General features: G+C 42.5%; 1 protein-coding gene across 2 annotated transcripts in view; it reads right to left on the bottom strand.

Annotated features, from left to right (window-relative positions):
* Positions 1-22466, bottom strand: part of EPHB1 (EPH receptor B1) — a 451564-nt gene that overhangs the window by 33542 nt on the left and 395556 nt on the right. For both annotated transcript variants that reach the window (XM_017847708.1, XM_017847709.1), the window contains exon 12: positions 19336-19551. In XM_017847708.1, coding sequence (XP_017703197.1) covers positions 19336-19551 — 216 coding nt within the window. The remainder of the gene's footprint in view (positions 1-19335; positions 19552-22466) is intronic.

Here is a 22466-nt window from a genome sequence, read left to right as displayed (position 1 = left end):
CATAATCCCTAGAATGGGTCAAATTCCATTTCAAAGGAAAAGGTTTTCAAAATGACAGGGCTAAAGTGAGAGACCCATGACCACTACTGACTAAGTCATGGGCCAGAAAGCCCTGGATTTGTGCCCAAAACATGCACCTCTAAGAGACAGTAAGAAAATCTACGAAGACAAGGCAGGTATTCTTGTCCTCTCTGACTTGGAGTAGCAAGTTGTGAGTATGCTGGGGTCAGCCTCAGGCCCAAGTGGGCTGTGACTTCACATTTTATAGATAACACTCAGACAATTAATGAATAGAATGCCAGCCTTGCCCTTGTCACCTGGGTCCTCTCCTCTTCTCTCCTCTTTGCCCACTGCTTGGCGCCTTGGCCACAGGGAATAAAGGAATGAAGACTTGATAGGTCACTTTGAAAAAGTCATTGCTGACCAGTAAAAAAAAAAAAAAATGCTTCCAACAAAGGAAAAAGCTGGCCATGAGGAAAGGCGAGCACCTTGCACTCACAAGTGGAATCCATGGCTTTGAGCTTTTTCTCTATGCCCTTTTTTCTTTTCATCAAACGCCCAGATGGCATGTATTCTCTAAGTGAGCAATATTAGAAGTCAACATGGATCTTTTCGCTGAGAACCTTCCTTTCCTGTTTCTTACTCTCTAGCTTTCTCACAGAGAAAGAGCTTACTTGAATGCTTTTGTGGGAGGATTAAAATAAAATCTTCATTTCTGAAATCATTCCTGCATATTCCCCCTGCAGCTAGAATGCCTGCGGGGTGAGCATCCCCAGAGCAGCCTTTGATTGGCCATCCTCCTGGCCTTTCCCTTCCTCATTCAGCTGCTCTCTTTCCCCCTTGCTTTGACTTGGACTCACTCTCTCTTTTTCCTAGACATCCCTAGCCTATACTGGATGAGACTTTCTTGACTACCTTCAGATTGTCGAATTCAGCTTTCCCATAGGAAGTGTAACGTGATTGGCCCTGATAGTGCTGGTTTTGAGCTACCAGGGTCTTTAGAAACAAAACTCTTGCCTGTGTGCTCTTGGAGAGCTGAAGTGAAGGGCCAAGTTTCCCTTACCTGGATAAACATTTTGCCTTACACAGATCTGCTAGATCCAGAGGCCTTCTTTGTGAGGGAATTCTGCTCTGTGTAGGGCCCATAAGTCAACCCCTGCAACATTCTGGAACCCTATTAGTCTGGGTCCATAGGACAAGATCCCCACCTTCCTTACCAATTACTGTAACAATGCACAGGACTCTTACAGAACTGGACAGAGATTTGCAGACTCCTACAGTATCAAGGCTGGTCAGGGCTTTTGAAACCTGAGCAATTCGTGTTATTTAATATCTTGTGGTCACAGCTCTTTGAAGGCAATGCTTCTGCAAAGTTACATTGCCAACTCGGTGAACGCAACAACCAAGAGTTATAAAGATTGTTTGTTTGTTCGTTTTTTACATTTTTCTAAAATCTCACACTGCAAATCTGAAATCAAGGCGTTCGCAGGGCCAGTCTCTCTCTGAAACCTCCAGGGGAGAATCCTGACTTGCTCCTTCTAGTTTCTGGTGTTAGCCAGCAAACCTTGACATTCCTAGGCATCACCCAACCTCTGCCTCTGCCATCACATGGCCATCTTCTCCTTGTGTGTCTCTGTCTAATTTCCCCCTTCTTTGATGACTCCAGTGACTGGATTTAGACTTAATCCTAAGGCAGTATGACCTCATTCTTAACTTGATTACATCTGCAAAAACCCTATTTCCTAATAAGGTCACATTCACAGGAGTCAGACGTAAGGACTCCAATGTATCCTTTTGGGAAGGATACAATTCAACTGATCCTAGGGCCCCTCCAGAGCTAACACACCTTTCACACTCTCTTCCCAACACTGGCCAAGTCGGCCTCCTGTTCACCAGCCAGTAAGCACATCAAGTACTTCCTAGCCTCCTCTGTTCTGATGAGGCTTACGTCTACCTCCATTTCTTTCATTGTCTCTTGGGCCTTTTCTGCGGGAGAGCAACTCCTCCCCTACCTGTGTTTGAGCTTAGGCTCCTCTAACTCCCTCCTTTCCTCCATACTCGGTCCTTGCTGAGCAAGCAGAGTCTGTGTCCAGCTCTGGGATCATTCCCATGAGGGAGGCACTGGTCATGCTCTTCCCCTAATAAACCCCTTTTCGTCCTTGGGCTTCAACACAAGTGTTCCTTCTTCAGGGTCTTGTGATACACGCTTGATATATGTGTCTCCACCATAGCACCTAACAATTGCAATTATATAATTACTTGCATAATTAGTTGTTTAATGTCTGTCTTTTCTGCTAGGAAGGAAACTTGAGGAGCTCAAGAACTACCTGTTTTGTTAACTGCAGTGTTATGCACATATTAGCTGCTTTAAAAATATGTATTGGCTAGGAGAAGAGCCAGTAGAGGCACTGCATGGGCTGCACCCAGGTGACTGGCCCCTCCCACATGATGACAGGCATATGAGGAAGAGGGCTTTGCATATCACACCCCTGTGGGGCACAGAATGGAGAGATGTGTTTTCTGAGAAACCTGACCCACTCCTTGTTCCAGTCCCTGGGGTACAGGCTGGCTCAGGCTCTGAAATTCTGTACCGATCCCACCCATGCTAATAATATACAGGCCTTACTAAGAATAATTATGCTGAGTCTTTTTCAAAAGGGAATTTCAGTCTGGGCCTGATCTCCCTAACTGAGCATTGGTGACAGAGTGACCCAGGGAGAGATATCAGAGCAAAGAGGAGCCAAATCTGCCTGAAGAAGAATTATTTGAGTGGTGGAGTAAGGGGTAGAGTGGCATTTGAATTATTTTACTCTCAGCTTAATTAATGTTAGAGCAGAATTTCCAGGGGACAAGGACTCAGTTTTATCCTGGCTTCAATTAAAGGGTCTCCCTGTCTTTTCTTTGCTTGTCTTCATTCCTCTCCACTTTCCTACCCACCCAAGAGAGAGCCCTGCTACCCAAGCTCAATGATTGAAAGATGAGTAAGAAATCATAATTTGAAAACTGCCTCATGAGGCAGGTCATGAATCAGAAAGAGAGGAAAAGTAGGATTTAAATGTAAAAACTGCTGGGAAGTGTGGGGAGAAGTAAAGCTGGACCTGGGGTCACTGGACAGAAAGCCAGTAAACCTCGCCCTTTCTGACAGATGAAGGTCATAGCCTCAGCCAAAATCTATCAGGCAGAGGGATCGACCCGACTGAGAAGCAGCTTCTTACAGTGGTGCAGCAAAGTGCAGACAGAAGGGGCTTTTTCCTGAAAATCTTGCAGAAAGGATTATCTTTGAGATAATTTGCTGCTTTCTTTGCACCTTTTATAATGTATTAAGCGCATTATTTAAAAAATCTGAAGCAGAGTACTGTTGCAGTCAAAGTCACTTCTCAGTGGTAATGAGAGAAAAAAGCCCAGCTTTACCCGGTACCTACTCGGAATGTTTGTGTCTGTACTCGTACGTTTCTGGGTAGCTCTGGGTGGTTGTGTGTAGTTCTGTGTGTACATCCCTCTGAATTTCACTGTGTATCTCTAACTATGCTCTGTGTAACAATGTATGCATAACTACACTGTGCCCATCTCTCTCTCTCTCTCTCTCTCTCTCTCTCTCTCTCTCTCTCTCTCTGTGTGTGTGTGTGTGTGTGCTACTGATGGACTGATGGGAGTTATTCATTGCAGGCTTTAGGGGAAGTTCACAAAGTCTTTGTCCTCATCACAGAGTTCCCCTAACCCTAACCATTTTCTACCCATGAGGACTGTGCATAGCACTGCTGGTCCCTGGTGGAGCGGCAATGTCTAGGCAGTGTGGACAGGGTGATGCCTACCCTCAGCACTGCCCTCAGTGCCCTGCTGCTACCAGGGACAGTGGTGGCAGGTCTGCTACTCATCTTGGCTGTGTCAAAGCCAAGAAGGTGTCAGGCTGTTTGTGGCACCCACTTCTCCTGTGCAGGTCAGGTCTAGGGCCTGGCAGGAGGAAGGGAATGGCCCGTAAGGCTAAGGTTTTGGCGTCCTCTTGACCTTTTCTCTTATGGATCCCCTCTTTGAAAGACATCTTAGCAAATTCCCTGCAGAGAAAAGACCGTTTCATTCCAGACACAGGTGACTCCCATCAGGCACACCGAACTGCCTTCGTTCCTTAAACATTGATTTACTTAGAAAAGATGGGGCTTTGCAACCAAAGCAATGCAAGAAAGTCCTGTTTGTTGAGATTCACCCCAGTTCACTGGGCATCTGGTTCACTGATAGGTGGATAACAATGGAAATGACTAAGGTGTAATTTGCATATTTTTGTTGTAATGGTGTAAAAGAATTTCAAGACTGAGGGTAATATTTTTTTTTCTTTCCCTGAGACAGAGTGTTACTCTGTGGCCCAGGTTGGAGTGCAGTGGCACGATCTCGGCTCACTGCAACTTCTGTCTCCTGGGTTCAAGCAATTCTCACGTCTCAGCCTCCCAAGTAGCTGGGATTACAGGTGAGTCACAGTACGCCTGGCTATTTTTTGTATTTTTAGTAGAGATGAAGTTTCACCATGTTGGCCAGGCTGGTCTCAAACTCCTGACCTCAAGAGATCTGCCCACCTTGGCCTCCCAAAGTGCTGGTATTACAGGCATGAGCCACTGTGCCTGGCTCAAGACTGAGGGTAATTTTTATCCGCCTGTCTCCAACTCCTTCATACCAATCCTCAGGATCTCCAGGGCTGATTTGACAGGTTTTTGCCTTTTCTTTTCCATAAGAGAGTTGACGGATGAGGGGGACAGGTTCAGACTCTGGGAAATGGGTTATTATGGGGGCAGACATGGCAGGATCAGAATGAGGGTTCCAGGACCTATAGGCAGATGCCAGTGTGGAGCTTTGTGCTGGTGGCACCTACTGGCACTGTGCCCTCGCTGTCTCCTCGGTCTCAGACAAACGTGATGGGGGCATCTGGGAAACTGGGTCACAGCACAGGTGTTGCCACCCCGTGAAAAGATTCTGGAGCCCAAGTGTGGCCTGGGGCCTTCGTGCTTCCCTGGGCTTGGAGAAGGAGAAGTTCTAAGATGACCGAAAATACACTTTCTTTTCCAGCCTGACAGGATGGGGATTTGGCGTCAGATTTACTTGGCTTTTTGAGAAATACGGTAATTGACACTTCTGACAATGCAAGTTTGTGAAATACAATTTATGCTCCCTGAAACAGTTTCAATGCAGATTTTTCAAGTGTGCTCCAGGACTAGCAGGATCAGCATCATGTGGGAACTCACGTGACATGCTGATTCCTAGGCCCCTTCAGATCCATGAATCAGAAACTCTTGGGCAGGGTCCAGCAGTCTGTGTCTTTACAAGCCCTTCAGGAAACTCTGGTCCCCAGGGAAGCATGAGAACCACAGGTTTCAATGGACACTAGTTTCTTTTCCCCTGTTATGTCTTGACAGGGTTTCCTCAGAATTTTCCCATGGTGATCCTGCCACGAGGTCCTCAATTTTCCTTTGTGAATATCAGCTTTTCTGGGTTTCTGGTGGCTGTCTGCCTTATTGTTTTCTGTTATAGAGTGACTGGAAATTGAGAAAGTTATAGGATCCTTTTCACTAGCTGGCTTTAAAATGTACATCCGGGCCGGGCATGGTGGCTCATGCCTGTAATCCCAGCACTTTGGGAGGCCAAGGCTGGAGGATTACCTGAGTTCAGGAGTTCAAGACCAGCCTGACCAACATGGAGAAACCCTGTCTCTACTAAAAATACAAAATTAGCCGGGCATGGTGGTGCATGCGTGTAATCCCAGCTACTCAGGAGGCTGAGGCAGGAGAATCACTTGAACCCAGGAGGTGGAGGCTGTGGTGAGCCAAGATCGTACCATTGCACTCCAGCCTGGGCAACAAGAGCAAAACTCTGTCTAAAAAAGAAAGAAAGAAAAGAAAACTGTACATTTGACATCTCTTGCCATGGAATAGGGATTCTGAGAGATGGGGAAGCGCTTATGGTAGCATCCACAACACTTACATAAGCTGTGACCAGGACGAGACTTGTCCTAGCGTGGTTACCAGTTTACCAGATGGGTTTTTACAAATCTAACAAAATCATACAAACCCCATTTTATGGATGAGGAGACCTAGGCCCAAGTTCAGAAAGCATAGTGTGATCCAAACCCTGCATTCCTCATACCATGCCAAAGAACTATTTCACCACACCACACTGGGAAAGTGCTAGAAAGGGTCTTTTTGCCCCCTTCTCAGGTGACATTGCTGAACACAGGGATCAATTGGGCAGTACAATATCATGAATGAAGGCCAAATTTTGTGAAAGGAAAGGCCCTACAGATTTCAGCATGGAAGCGATTGTGGCTGAAATGCATGCTCTCTCCCAGCACAGTGAGGACAGAGGCTGCAGCTGAGACAATAATTCATGGGAATAATGGATAATGGGTGTGTGTGGGGTTGGTGGTGGTGAGATGAGGGTGCTGCCTACACCATGTCCTGGGATGACTGAAATTCATCACAGAACAAAGACCTCTGGAGCGTACATGAGCGGCAGGCCTGGCTTCCACCAGCAGGTTCAGGATGGGCCGTGGCACCAGGTGCTCACGGAGATTACCCTTGTAGGAAGGCTGTCTCTTGCCCCATGAGGGGAGGCTGGACCCTTCATGCCTGGTGCCCTAGAGCAGTATAGGAAATGAGTCTGATGCAGATGGGGCAGATTCTAGAGGAAGTGGAACAGCTGAGCTGTCCCCAAGTAGATCCAAGCAGTTAATGTGGGAAAGAGGGGCAGCAATAGCCAGGGCAATGTGAGGAAGAGCTGACAAAGGCAAAATGATCCAGGAAGGACAAGAGCACAGCTGGCAAATGGCCTGAGAGGAGGGGGCAGATGGCCAAGGAATGGCTCTGTTTGCAGTTCCCAGAAGGAAAAAGCAGCAACGCTGAGGACATCAGCTGACATGAGAAGAGAGAAAGTAAGGAGGAGGAGGAACTGGTGGGCTTGGAAGAAAGTGAATCTTAGAAGTGGCAGAAACACACAGTGTGGGAGGAACCGGGAGCTTGAGACAAGAGGAAGGAGCTGCAAGAGGAGTCAAAGGGGAAGGGGCTGAGGGAGATCAGAGGCGCATTAATGCAATTCATGATAAAACAGGGAGGCCTGCAGAGAGCAAGGCTGTGCAGAAGGATCCAGCAAGGCTGGAGGTTTCTTAGAGAGACAGCCTGGGGGCTCTGAAGGATGGGAAAGTTGACACTACTTTAGCAGAAGGAACTTGACTGAATACTAAGAAGGGAAAATTATGCTCACAAAGGGACTGGATGGGCCTCTTCCTACTGATCAGAAGAGAAAGAAAGCCATGCTGAAATAGAGCTTTTGATTTAACCAGCATAAAGCTGTTATCCAGAGATTTATGGGATCCTGTTGGGGCTCTGCCCACCAATGTCAGCTGATAAAAGGTGAAGATCAAGTTTGTGAGTGTGTACCTGAGCTCCAAATACAATCAGTTAATCAAAGATGTGACACCTTTCCTCGCATGTGTATGCTCTCTTTTCTCTTGGTAACATTAGACAGAACCAGTAATAATGAGAAGGTGACCTGTGAGGTCAAACATCAAGAACTGGTCTATAACAGAAGCATAGGAATGTTTATTTGAACACACATAACGGCATTCAGAAATATATCTGCCAAAAACAAAGCTGTGTAAACCGTGCAAGTGTTCAGAGTCCAGCCCAGCTCATTTATCTGTTTCTCTTAAAGAGCAGGAATATCAGTAGCAGTTCAGAACTATTCCTTAGTTTAGTGGATTTATTCCAATCATAAGAAAGCACAAAGGAGCAAATTCTATCTGTTCATTATTTCAGGAGCTTTTTGGGAAGGAAATGCTCCTGGGGCTAGAAACAGCAATCTAAAACAGAGAAGGAACACCTGGGGGAAAGTACAGTGGAGAATTAAATCAGAGTGAGAGATGAAGGTTGAGGACCTGGTAGGAGAAACTAGAAAACTTTAATAGCTATTAACGAGGTCTTCACTTATAAAGTAAAACCAGATGTATTAGAAGATGGTGATGTTAAAAAGATCTTGAAAGAACTGCATAAAATAGGGGAATTCAGATGGAGTAGAGAGGTCTTAAGTACTGTCTTAAAGAACTGCTGATTAGGGGGATAAGCTGAATGTTCCACTTTTGGTGTCAAGTATGTTTCTAACAAATGGACTCTCTAGCAAACAAGAGAAGAAAAACATAAGAGAAGGAAAAGGAAACAAAGGAAAAATGAACTGAAGTTTCTGGAAACTGAACAGCACAGGGTTTTATCTTCTGTAGCTTTTCCCTAAGGGCAGCCATAGTCTGCTCAGTGGCTCAAACTGCAATAGAAAACCCCACCATCTTTCTGACTGGAGGGACCAAGGGAAGGAGTTCAGCACAATCAGGGCTGCTGGAGAGTTGAGGGAGAATCCCTAGAAACAAGGTAACAAGGGAAAGGTAATACCAAATTCTGTGTATAAAGTCTTCCAAATTTTCTAGCTGACCCCTGAAACACACATGTATAAGACAGATTGAAAACCATAAAAACTGGGGGCTGAGCTGTCGCCCACTGCAAACATGTGGTTTACAGGTTGAGTCTAACCAAGTTAATTTCCTGCTAAACCAAAAATACCAACACTCTGGTTCAGTGTAGCAGAATCCAATCACCACATCATAACATTCATGTTTATAATCCCAAACTTCTAGATGTGTAAAGAGCCAGGGAAACGTTTCCCATTTTAATGGGAAAAAAGCAAATAAGATGCTAATCCCAGGACCACCCAGATGTTAACATTATCAAATATTTTAAAGTTGCTATTGTAGCTATGGTCAATGAGGTAAAGAAAAATATGCTTATGAATGATAAAAGGATAAAATATCTCAGCTGAGATTCTGAAAGTATTAAAAAGGATTAATTAGAAAATATAACTCTAAAAAATACAATTATTAGAAAAAAGTCGCCAGAAGGGCTCATAAACAAAACAAAGATGGCAAATGGTAAAATCAATGAGTTTGAAGATAGACCTGAAGAAGAGAAAGGAAAAATCAGGGAAAATAATGAACAGAACCTCAGGAACATTTTCAAAAGTTCTCCCTCTTAGATAACTGCAGCCCTACCAGAAGGAGAAAAAAAAAAGAACAAAAATAATATTTGAAGAATATGGCTGAGAACTTTGCAAATATACTGAAAGACAGAAATTTACAGATCTTATAAAGCATAGAGAACCTCAAACAGGATAAATTTGGGGAAAAAAGTATGCTCAGGCATATCATAGTCAAGCTAAAAACTAAAGATAATGAGAAAATCTTGAAAGCAGCCAGAGAAATATGACACAGTATATATACGAATATACATGTATGTGTATATACATATGTTTGTAAGAGAACAATGATTCAAGTAATTGTGGGATTTCTCATCAGAAGCCATGGTAACCACAAGACAATGAAACAACAATGTTAAAGTGATGAAAGAAAAACCAAACTATAAACCAGAATTGTATATTCAGCAAAAATATATTTCAGTAATAAATGCAAAATATAGACATTTCTCTGATAAAGAAAAACTAAGAGAATGCATTGCCAGACACCTGCACTACAAAAAACGTTAAAGGTATTTCTTCAGACTGAAGGAATGATGCCAGAGGGAAACTTGGATCTTCAGGAATAAAGGAAGAACAAAAAAAATGATAACTATTTTGAGTCAATGAAAAACATTTTCCTCTTGATTTCTTTAAAATACACATGGCTGTTTAAAGCAAAAATTGTAACACTGTCTTTAGGACTATAAATGTATGTAGATGGAACATATATAACAATGATAACATAAAGGGTAGTGGGAGGGATGGGTAAATGGATCTATATGATATGATTATGTGTGGTCTCTATATTTTCTGTAAAGTGGGAATATGAACCCTAAGTAGACTAGGAAAAATTAAGATGTATATATTATATATGCATATATTATATATTATTATGTTAATTCTAGAGTAACTACGAAAAAGGTAAATGCAAAGAAGTAAAGCTGAAAATCAAGAATAAGTAAAAGTTAAGTGCCTATCCATCTCTGCCTGTACATGGGGTGGGGAGGGATGCAATAGCACCTTGTCTCTGCGTCTCACCCAAGGGCCAATAGAGCCAGTGGCAAAGATGACAGCTGACTTGGACTCTACAGAGAATCCTTTGCTGGGCCTTTGGGAGGAAAAGAGGGAAAAGTAAAGCCAGAGAAACAGGCTTTCTAGAACATCACAAAGGACCAAAGTTGAGCAGGGAGTCTGGCACACTGTGGGGCCAGAGAAGGACTCACAGTGTCCTGAGCACTGGACTCAGCGTGTGGAGAACGGGACTGAAAGGCCAAAGCTGCCGCTGCAATAGCACGCTGTGTGGCTTCAGTAACTCATTTGACCACTCTGGGCCATGGATTCCTCATCCAAAAGTGAGGAGGTTGGGTTTACGGCAAATTCTTGTTTCTTAATTGACTGTCAGGAGGAAAGGGACAATTGGACAGCTGCTGTTCCTACCTTATGTACATCTGTATTGGCAAACTGGGCTCCTTCATGTCCAGAACCAGGCTCTTTTCCCATTCTATCCTTTCCCAAATGAAGTACATTGGCACCCACTGTTTTGTTTCTGTTTGTATGCCAACGATGACTCCTAAATGTGCATCTTCATTTGGACTTCTCCTCTATGCACCAAACGCACATATTCAGCTGCCTATTCAGCAGCTCTACTGAGCTAGCCCACAGACACATAAAAGTCAAAATGGTTTAAACAAGTGTCTCTCAGAATTTTGTAAGTATCAAAATCATATGGAAAATTTTAGTAACTATGAAAAAGTCCAGACTCTATTCTACTTCAATGAGTCTGTGCCTCTGTGCTCTGTGTTAACTCTCCAGGTAAATCTGATACTCAACGACATTTGAGAATTTGAAAATTGAGAATTTGAGAATAACTATTCTGAACCAAACCCACAATCTATTCCCAACTCTTCTACTCCTTCAACCAATTTCTCTCCAGCATCCTCACTCTCAGAGAATGGAGCTGTCACCCATCCAGAGGCGCAGGCTGGATACTTGGAGTCATCCTCTGCCATCTGCCACTCTCACCTGTAAGTGCCATCTGCTGTCAAGTCCTTCTGCATCACCCCATTGGACCTTCTGGGCTTCATTTGCTGCATCCCAGCCCCATTGCCCTATAGCCTCCTGATGCATCTTCCTGTCTCTACTAGTGCCTCTCCCACCCATCCTCCACGCTGCAGTCAAGGTAAATTTAAAAATATATGTATTTTATTTGAGACAACTTCAAATATCTACAAAAGTTGCAAGAATACTACAATTAATGCCTGTACACTCTTCACTCAGGCACCCTACAATTGTCTCAGAGATGTCCTGTTAAGGATCACATGGCATACCCAGTGTCATGCCTCTCAATCTGGAGCAGTTTCTCAGTCTCCTTGACTTTCATGACTTTCACATTTTTTGAAGCACATAGGCCACACATTTAATAGAATGTACCTCAATTTCAGGTAGTCTGATGTTTTCTCATGATGAGATCCAAGTTATAAATTTTGAACAGAGTATTGCAAGTGTTATGTTCTTTTCATTGCATCCTTTAAGCTGTACAGAATATCTACCTGTCCTGTTACTGCTGGTGTTAACTTTAATCACTTGATTCAGATGGCATTTGCCAAACTTCTCTGTAAAGCTACTTCCTCCATCTTTGTAATAAATAAATATTTTGGGGGGAGATACTTTGAAGATACGTAAAATCCTGTTTCTCTCCTGATGTTCATCTCAAGTTTTAGCATCCATTGATGTTTCTTACCTGAATTAGCCATTAATCTGGTGGTTGCCAAATAGTGAATTTCTAATATCATCATTCTTTCCTCTACAGGGAAGAGCTTTCTCTTGTTTCTATTTATTTGTTCATTTATATGCATATTAGCATGGACTCAATAGTCCCCATCTTATTCAGTAGATTATAACTTATTACTATTATTACATGTTGTGAGGCTCAAAATATCCAGATTTGGACATTTGGAGGCCCTTCAAGCTGGATGTTGTTTTTTTTATGTGCCCATTATTCTTTGAGTACTTTCTCATTTCCTGGCACAAAAAAAGACGTGTTGGTCTCATCTCACATTTTCCCTGTCCAGGCCTTGGAAGGGGCCATGTCTCTAATGAGTCCTGGTTGGTTTTAGGGGAGTATATGGAATCCAAGATCTGAGTGCCAGCTGTACTCCTTGCTATGTAGATGTTACTGCTTCAAAGCCACTCTCACCCTATATTTATTTCTCCATTTCTATATATTTAAAACCACCAGTTCACACTAATACCTCCAATTTTGATTCCACAATATACAATTCATTCTACCTTTTATGCTTTCCATATTTATACCTCTGTTCCTACAGTTCCCATTATTTCCAATTTATTTTTAAATCTCCCTGTATATAGCTTATCTCTCAATCTTTCTGAACCAGTAGCCTGTTCACACGTGGGTCCTGATATCTGCTAGGGCTTGCCTCCCTTGTTTAGAACATCTACCCTGGTTGAGTCTGCTTAATGGCTTTTTGGTGAAAGAAAACAGGAAGAAACCCAAGAAAGTTATTTCTAAAGAAGGCAAGGAAAGAGATTGGAAGGAAAAGGCTAAAGAAAAGCCGGGTTATTTTTCCAAAATTCAAAACCATCACTTTCGAACCACATGTGTGCATCTCTCTGTGTGCACAGCACACACACACGCACACAAACACAACTCGAGAAAGGTTTACTATCACTCTAAGGCTGCAACTCCTATCACAAGGGTTTGGGGAAGATCCTACATGACTGATGCCACAGGCCTCCTTGGATACTTCCTCCCTAATTCTCCAAATGCCCTAAACAGGGGTCCCTTCTCAATTCTACTCCATCTTCCCTCTTGCCACAGGGCATTTGTATATGCTACCTCTCTGCCTCTGTAGTCCAACTTGCCACATTTAGTTGGGGCAGAATGCTATAGACTGAATGTTTATGTGTCCCCCAAATTCATATGTTTAAGTCCTAATCCCCAATTGGATGATATTTGAAGGTGGAGCCTCTGGGAGATGATTGCAGTTAGTTTATGTCATGAGGGTGGAGCCCCCAAGATGGGACTGACGTCCTTATAAAAGAGGAAGAGGCAAGATCTCTCTCTGTGCACATGCCAACAAAAGGCCATCTGAGGACATAACCAGGAATAGGGCCCTCAGTAAGAATTCAACCATGCTACTTAGCATCTTGATCTTGGACTTCCAAGCCTACAGATGACAAGAAATAAATGACTGCTATTTAAGCCATCCAGTGTGTGGTAGTTTGCCATGGGAGCCCAGGCTGACTAAAACAGTGACTATTCTTTAAATCTCTGCTGTAGCACCATCTCTTCCTCTGGAAGCCCTCCTAGACACAGTTAGGCCACTCTGTTATCTATTGTTTTATTCATGCTCTCACAAAACATAGTGGCCCTTATTTCAGTTGGTAATTATGCACTAATTTGGGCATGTGTTTGATTAACGTTCCCAGTCCTCACTTAACTGAGAGCAGTAACAATGTCTCCTTTTGATCATAATTATGTCCCCTCAGCTTGTGGCCTAATGTTGACACATAGTAGATACTCAATAAATATTTGTCACGTGAATAAATTGTTGGTATTTTTAGAAAAAATATTTGCTTAATAATCAAACATAATTTTTTCTATTTTGAACAAAAGACAAAGTGTGGAGAAATGATATTAAAATATAGTGAGATAGGTGGCCATATGACTGTGTAGAATCCTGAAAACTCTTAGGCCTAGAAGTATAATAAGCTCTATCATCTAGAAAGACACTTAAAAAATCACAGCAAGTAATCTAAATAATGTGTACAGAAAAATAATGTGGGAAATCTTTTACTGAAGAAACTTTTAATGTCATGTATATGTAAATGGTATATTTGGCTCACATCATTATTTAGGTGATTCAGGATCATTGAAATGTTAATCTTCCCAAAGAGAGAGTAGAATTTCAGTTAAAATCCACATGTGAGTGTACATGTATTTGTGCATGTTTTGAAACTGGACAGGAAGATTTTAAGTTGCACTTGAAAGAAAAGATATTTGAGAACAGTCAAGGAAACTTTTAAAATCTATTTTAATGGATAATGGATAAGGATAATGAAGGATAACTTGCTTTACCCATCCAGTAAGACTTTTTTTTTTTTTTGAGACGGGGTTTCCCTCTTGTTGCCCAGGCTGGAGTGCAATGGTGCAATATTGGCTCACTGCAACCTCTGCCTCCCAGGTTTAAGCAATTCTCCTGCCTCAGCCTCCCAAGTAGCTGGGATTACAGGCATGAGTCACCATACCCAGCTAATTTTTTGTATTTAGTAGGGTCGGTGTTTCACCATGTTGATCAGACTGGTCTCAAACTCCTGACCTCAGGTGATCCGCCCACCTCGGCCTCCCAAAGTGCTGGGATTACAGGCGTGAGCCACCATGCCCAGCCTACAGTAAGATTTTTAATAATATTACTATAATCAGAATATAGACAGGAAAACTTTTGCTAGCATTATTATAATCATGACAACATAGTTGAGCATAAGAATAAATAGATTAAAAAAGTAGAACTGAGATTCAAAACATAGTTCATATAATGAACTTAATATGTCAAGGATGACATGTGACTCAATAAAAATGAATAATATATTTAATAAGTAGTGTTGGCATAATTGTTCACCTGAACAAAACAGTGTGAGAATATACCTCCCAATACATAGTCAGAAATGAATTCCAGAATATTTCTGGTGTCCATCAACAAAAGAATGGACAAAAAAAACATGGAATATTACTCAGCAATAAAAGGAACAAACTCCTGCTTCACACACAACATGAACAGTTTTCTTAAACATCATGCTAAGTGAAAGCAACCAGATGCAAAAAAGCATATGCTGTATGACTCCACTTACATGAAGTTATAAAACCAACTGATGGTCAAAAAAATTAGAACAGTGGTTGCCTCTGGGTATGGATGTGGGTGAGGATGCAATGGGGAGGGATGAGGTTGGGGGGCTTCCTGGTTTGATGGCAATGTTCTATATCTTGATGAGAGTTTGGGTTACACAGTCATATGCATTTTTAAAACCTCTATAAATGTACACTTGAGACTTGTGAGTTTCACTCTACGCACATTTTACCTTAAAAAAGAACCTTAAACAAATACATGTGAGAGACATGTATGCTAAAGTGGCTAGGGGTGATATGTAATGATGTATGCAAGTCATTTGGAAATACAACAAAACAATAGATGGTGTGATGGATGGGCAGAGGGATGGATAGACAAATAGTTACATGATAAAGCAAATGTACCAAGATATTAATTCTAGAATCTAGGTGGTAGGTATATGACTGTTCTCTGCCAAATTCTATCAAGTTCTCTGTGTGCTTGAAATTTTTCAAAATAAAATGGTGGGAAAAATAAATACATTTCACAAGTACTGAATATTCAAATATAAAACAAACACTCTTCCCAATAAAATAGCCCAGGAAACTAGGAAATATTTTATAGCCTTGGAGTGAACATAACTTTTAAAATAAACCAGGTAACCCAAGAAGACATAGCTATTACATGAATGTTAACCACTTTATAAGCCAGAGGATATCATAAACAATATGAAGGAATAACAGATGGGGGAAAAGATAAATTATATCACACAGGGCAGGCAAAGGAGTAATGTCTGTAATATAAAGAGACTTTCTATAAGTTTCTAAGAAATCAACAAACAACCCAGTAGAAAAATAGATAAGGACATGTACAAACAATAGAAGAGAAAACACAAATCCCTGCACCATGTGAAAATATATCAACAGCACTAGCAGTCAGTTGAAAATGTAAGTTAAAACAAAATGATGCTACTTATACATAATAGAGTACTATTCAGCTACAAAAATGGATGAGATCCTGTCATTTGCAACAACACAGATGCAACTGAAGGTCATTATGTTAAGTGAAATAAGCCAGGCACAGAACGATAAACATCATATAGTCTCACTTATTTGTGGGATCTAAAAATTAAAACAATTGAACTCATGGAGATAGACAGTAGAAGGATGGTTACCAGAGGTTGGGAAGGGTGGTTGGGGAGGCGGGTAGTGTAGGGGGTATGGTTAAATACCAAAAAAAAAACCCCAAAAAACAAAACAAAACAAAAAACAGAAAAAGTGAATAAAACCTAGTATTTGATAGTCAATAATAACTCAATTGTACATTTTAAACTGACAGAGGCTGGGCATGGCGGCTCATGCCTATAATCCCAGCACTTTGGGAGGCCAAGGCGAGCAAATCACTTGAGGCCAGGATTTCAAGACCAGCCTGGCCAACATGGCAAAATCCCTTCTCTACTAAAAATACAAAAAAAAAAAAAAAATTAGCAGTGCATGGTGGCGCACACCTGTAGTCCCAGCTACTTGGGAGGCTGAGGCGGGAGAATGACTTGAACTCAGGAGGCAGAGGCTGCAATGAGCCGAGATCGCGCCACTGCACTCCAGCCTGTATGACAGACTAAAGACTGTCTCAAAAAATGAATAAATAGGCCAGGTGCGGTGACTCACGCCTGTAATCCCAGCACTTTGGGAGGCCAAGGTGCCAGATCAGCTGAGGTCAAGAGTTCGAGACCAGCCTGGCCGACATGGCAAAAACCCATCTCTACTAAAAATACAAAAACATTAGCTGGGCATGGTGGTGGGTGCCTGTAATCCCACCTACTTGGGAGGCTGAGGCAGGAGAATCTCTTGAACTCTGGAGGTAGAGGTTGCAGTGAGCTGAGATCACGCCATTGCACTCCAGCCTGGATGACAAGAGTGAAACTCCATCTCCAAAAATAAAAAAAATAAAAAATTAATTAAGATAACTAAAAGGGATTGTATGTAACACAAAGGATATATGCTTGAGAGAATGAATACCACGTTTTCCATGATGTGAGTATTATGCATTGCATGCCCATATCAAAACATCTCATAAACCTTATACATATATACACCTGCTCTGTACCTACAAAATTAAAATCAAAAAATTAAAATTAAAATTTAAAAAATGTAGACATACATGAAATTTAAAATGAGGCATCATTTTCACTGTTGGAGCAGCAACCCTTTGCGAGGGTTGATCACCTCCAGGTCTGGTGAGGATGCTGAAGCCCAGCACCATACATTCCCTGTGCAGTATGAATGTTTGCTAACTTTCAGAAAAGTAATCTTGGCAGCAGTGCTGCCCAAAAGACACCCCAGATCACACAGGAATAGGCATAATATGATCCAAATTTTGTAGAATAAAAATGTCCAAATTTTTGACCGAAGAGAAAAATGCCAAAGAAGGCACACCTAATTGTTGAAATTGATGCGTCAGGGCAGGTGTAGATAAACTGTGGTCTGAAAGCTAAACCTGGCTGTCCCTTTTTTAATAGTCCATGAGCTAAGAATGATATTTATAACTTCTTAAGGGGTTAGTTACATTCTAAATGGTTATATAATTATCTACATGATATCCTTCATTTTGCCTCTTAGCCAGCAAAGCCTAAAATATTTATTAGACAGCCCTTTTGAGAAAAACTTTACCAATCCCTGCCTCAGAGGAATTTTAGTTTATTTTTTATTTATTTATTTTTTAAATTTTACTTTAAGTTTTGGAATACATGTGCAGAACATGCAGGTTTGTAACATAGGTATACGTGTGCCATGGATATACGTATACCTGGTTTACGTATACGTATGGTTTGTTGTACCTATCAACCCATCATCTAGGTTTTAAGCCCTGAATGCATTAGGAATTTGTCCTAATGCTCTCCCTCCCCTTGCCCCTCACCCACTGACAAGCCCTGGTGTGTGATGTTCCTCTCCCCGTGTCCATGTGTTCTCTTTGTTCAACTCCCACTTATGAGTGTGAACGTGTAGTCATTGGTTTTCCGTTGCTGTGTTAGTTTGCTAAGAATGATGGTTTCCAGCTTCATCCATGTCCCTGCAAAGGACATGAACTTGTTCTTTTTTATGGCTCCACAGTATTCCATGGTGTATATGTGCCACATATACAGTCTTTATCTAGTCTATCATTGATGAGCATTTGGGTTGGTTCTAAGTCTTTGCTACTGTAAATAGTGCTGCAAAAAACATATGTGTGCAGGTGTCTTTATAGTAGAATGATTTATAATCCTTTGGATATATACCCAGTAAAGGATTGCTGGGTCAAATGGTATTTCTGGTTCTAGATCCGTGAGGAATCACAACACTGTCTTCCGCAATGGTTGAACTAATTTACACTCCCACTAACAGTGTAAAAGCATTCCTATTTCTCCACAGCCTCACCAGCATCTGTTGTTTCATGACTTTTTAATGATTGCCATTCTAATTGGCATTTCCTTTTACTTCTCTGTATTGTTTTGATTTTTGTAATAATCATGCATTACTTTTGCAGGTTTAAAGAGGATGGACAGGTAGACAGGTAAATAGGTAGATCAGTCACTTTGGGTGCTGTTGAAATGGATGTAAGGAGACAAAAGGAAACCAGGGACACCAGTTAGGAAGCCACTGTAACAATCCAGGTGAAAGGGAATAGTGCTTTGGAATAGATTGGGGGAAGCAGAGATGGAGACAGAGGGATAGATTTTTTGGTACCCTATGGGGGTCGCTGAGGGATTGAAAATAGATGGACACAGAAAGAAATCAAAGATCATTCCTAGGTTTCATCCTTTAGTTAAGTGGTGCCAACTACTGAGATGGAGGGACTAGGGAGAGGATATTGGAGAGTAAATCCCGAGCTCTATTTTGGGCTTGTTAAAGTTCTAAATGAAATTGTGTGAACTAAGCAGTTGGATATAGATGATTAGTGCTGCTCAGAATGTAGAGGGGGAGGCTGAGCAGGAAATACAAGTTTAAGAGTACTCATCATGCAGACGGTACTTAGAGCTATTTGGAAGCAATACAGAGAGAAAAGAGAAGGGGATCAAGAGTCTACCTGGTGACACAGCGCCCAACCCAGCTGCAGATCAAAGGCCTCATGCATGCCTGGGGTCTGCTCTCTGCGGACAGATGCCTCTGGTGCCACTGTCTACCTGCTTGGATTCCCTCAAATCATCTGTTCCAAAATTTCCTCTTCCCAAGGAACACTATAGCTTCATAATAGACACTGTCCCTTCCTCACAGTCCAAGCCCAAATGCTTGCTTTCTTGCTTGAACAACCAGCTACTATGGCTTCTCCCGGCTGGATAGTCCTCCTGGCATCTTGGTCTCTCAGTGGAGAGTTCAGTTCAGATCCCATTCCCTCCCAGTGTGCTCTGCCACAGTTCCAAGCCACGTAGAGTCCCCTTTCACTCATGCCATGCTTCTACTTGAAAATGCCAAGAAGGACTCACCAAGGAGCTGGTGTAGGTGGGATCTGAGGTGTCATCCTGGAGGTAGCGGGAGAGGCCAAAGTCGGACACCTTGCACACCAGGTTACTGTTGACCAGAATGTTCCTAGCAGCCAGGTCCCGGTGCACATAATTCATCTCGGCCAGGTACTTCATGCCAGCAGCAATGCCCCTGAGCATACCCACAAGCTGGATCACGGTGAACTGCCCATCATTTTGCTGTAATAAGACATAGAGGGCATTGGGATCAAGACAGGCTTCAGTGGTTAAGCAAAGGGAGAGATGCTGTGGCCCTGCTGCTTGTCAGCTTCCATCTGCTCCAGGCCAAGCCACATACTGCATCCTCCTGCCTCCCCCACTCCCATCCCCCATCCCTCTCCATGAATGCTTTGTTCTCTTCTCCTTGCCAAGCCCTGTCAATTTTGTCTCCAAATTACATCTCAAACCCATCTACTTCTTTCCATCTCCACTGCCGCCAGTCCAACCAAGTCGCTGCCATCCATCACCTATAACAGCCTCCTTGCCCGCCCCCCAATTCATTCTCTCCAGCCAGAGCCATCTTTTTAAGACATAAATCAGGCCATGTCAGTCCCCGGCTTAAAAATATCTAATAGCTTCCCATTGCGTTAAGGAAAAATCTCCAAACTCCTTAGCATGGTCCACGAGACCGCCTGGGATCAGCTACTGCCTTACCTTAGGCCACCATATCCATCACTAATGTACTAAAGCCACAGTGACTGGCACCCTTTCTTCTTTTCCAAGACAAACTCTTTCTGACTTAGGGCCCTTAACATGTACTATTTCCTCTGTTTTCCCTCCAACAATCGACATCTACTCGCCCTTCAGTTCTCCGCTTAAATATCGCTTTCTTAGAGAGGGAACCCTTTAACTACCCACCTCCCTCAAATATGATTAGCACTTTCTGATGACAATGTTTAGTGTATGCTCTTAGTCTTCTTCTTAGCACATATCACAAGTTTGAATCATGTGCGTGTATCTGTCTGTCTGTCTGTCTCTTCTGCTTGATTTTATACTCTTTGAGGACAAGAACTCTGTCTTCTTTGGTCACCATAGTATTATCAGCGCTATAAACTTTAAGGTAGATAGAAAATCTTAATACACATAAGTTGAATGAATGATGAACACATCTTTTCCTCTTTCCAAAATCAAGCGTGTAAAGCACCTTCTCTGGGTAATCCCAGGGCTTTCTGCCTTTAGACTGGTATAACCACACCTTCCTCATAGGGGCTGTGGGTCAGGAGAACTTCATGCACAGCGTCTGGCACAGGGAACTCTCCTAGTGAATGGAAGCTGTTGTTGCTCTTCTTCATGGCAACCTGCAGTGCTGCCCTCTCTCCCATCATTTGTGGGCTCAGAGTTTCTCGGGTGGATGCCCTCCCTCTGTTAGACAACAGACTCTTCAGTGAATAAAACAGTGTCTTCCTCCTATCTCCCAAAGTTCCTGGGTCTTGACTTCGCACACACCAGTTAAATCAGTAGACCCTAGGCTATACTGCCAAGAACATATTTTCCCATCTAGTCCAGCCCCAAATGCTCCCCAAAGGGCTGAGAATTGTGTTCTATAAGTAGAGCACAGCCTAGTCATTAGAATGCTCTGACTGGAGGAGAGGTGGAAGCAGGACACCTGGGGTCTACTGTGTTTACTGCTAAACACAGGTACTCGGCAAGGCAACCATGACCTGTGTCCCAGAGTCCTTATGTGAAATCCAGAAAGCATAGACAATGAGAAGAGCTCCCATCATTGAGCATCTACTGTATGCAAGATGTTACACAGTGCACTCACATGCATATGCTACTGCAAAAGCATTTCTATACAAAAATAAGCAAGGAAAAATAAAAGACCTATTATAAAATACTCTACTTATGAGCAACAACAACAACAATCAAAAAGTCTAACAATGATTGCATGAATTGTTGGAAACTCTGTTCCTCATGTGAGATTGCAAGCCTGGATCCATGTTCTGGGGGTTATGCTCCTTGATCAATTGAAGGAATAGACTTTCTCCCCTCCTGGAGATGTCTGCCAGTAGAAGGGCCCCCAAACACACTGTGTTTGACACACTCCAAGTTCCAGGCTATTTCTAACTCTAACCTTAACCACCTCCCAACCTGCCCAGGAGAAGGGATGTATGCTTTCTCCACAACAGATTCTTCTAAGCAACTCAAAAAGAAAGTATAGAGCTACTTTTTGGAAATTCTGACTAGTTTTCAGCACACTGCCCATCTGTGAGAGCTGGATGTGCAGTGAGTGATGCGGATCTTCCTTCTCACTAATACACTTCAATCAACACCTTCTCAAGAAGTTAGCCAGGCTGTCGCTAGCACCAAGTGTTTTCTCCAAGCAGGTCTCTGTGGATTTGCCTCTTCAGAAAGCTGTCATGCAATCTCTGTATATTACAGAGGTGTATCTCAGCCACAAGTCACATGGCTTGCATTTTTTCAATTCAGTCTATTATTTCCTCTCTGCAAGTGTAGGCAACAGTGTCTACACATATGGAATGTCTCCCTAAAAAGATGGCATTTGGGGAGAGCACTGGGGTAGCTTAAACAACTTTGAGAAGAGTAATGTTGAAAGTGCATACAGCAATGTGTTTACGTTTTTGCTTTGTCATTTAAGTCTTCTTAGAGCTTATTTATTACATGATTTGTTTTAAAATTTAGATTAGTCATCCTTATAGTTTCTTGGGTCAAAAAAGACCAAGAAATGATTAAAGGTCCAGGCTTTGGAACCAGCAGACCTGATTTGGATCCAGGCTCTGCAGCTTAGTGGTTGTGTGGGCTTGGGCAAGTTATTTAACCTGCAGAGCAGTTATTTCCGCACCTATAACATGAGAACATGGTGTCCATTCTTCATAGGGTTCTGGTGAGACTAGAAGAGATAACACATATGAAAGGCCCTAGCTCAGTGCCTTGTGGGCCCTAAGATGGTAGCAGTGATCCCTGCTAATATCAGCAGAGCCTTAGTAACGGCTCACAATTCAGTTCCCCTGTACCTCAGATGTGCATGCTGAGAGAGACTGAGGACACCTGGGACCAGAACTCTGGTTCTTATAGCTTCCTGGGTGTGTGGGGGAAACATCCTGGGATCATTGTTCTTGGGGAGCCCAGTACTC

This window comes from Rhinopithecus bieti, unplaced genomic scaffold (genome assembly GCF_001698545.2).
Source record: "Rhinopithecus bieti isolate Rb0 unplaced genomic scaffold, ASM169854v2 scaffold_30032, whole genome shotgun sequence".
NCBI classification, from domain to species: domain Eukaryota; kingdom Metazoa; phylum Chordata; class Mammalia; order Primates; family Cercopithecidae; genus Rhinopithecus; species Rhinopithecus bieti.
Note: the sequence above shows the minus strand (reverse complement) of the source record. Positions and strands in the feature narration are given on the sequence as shown.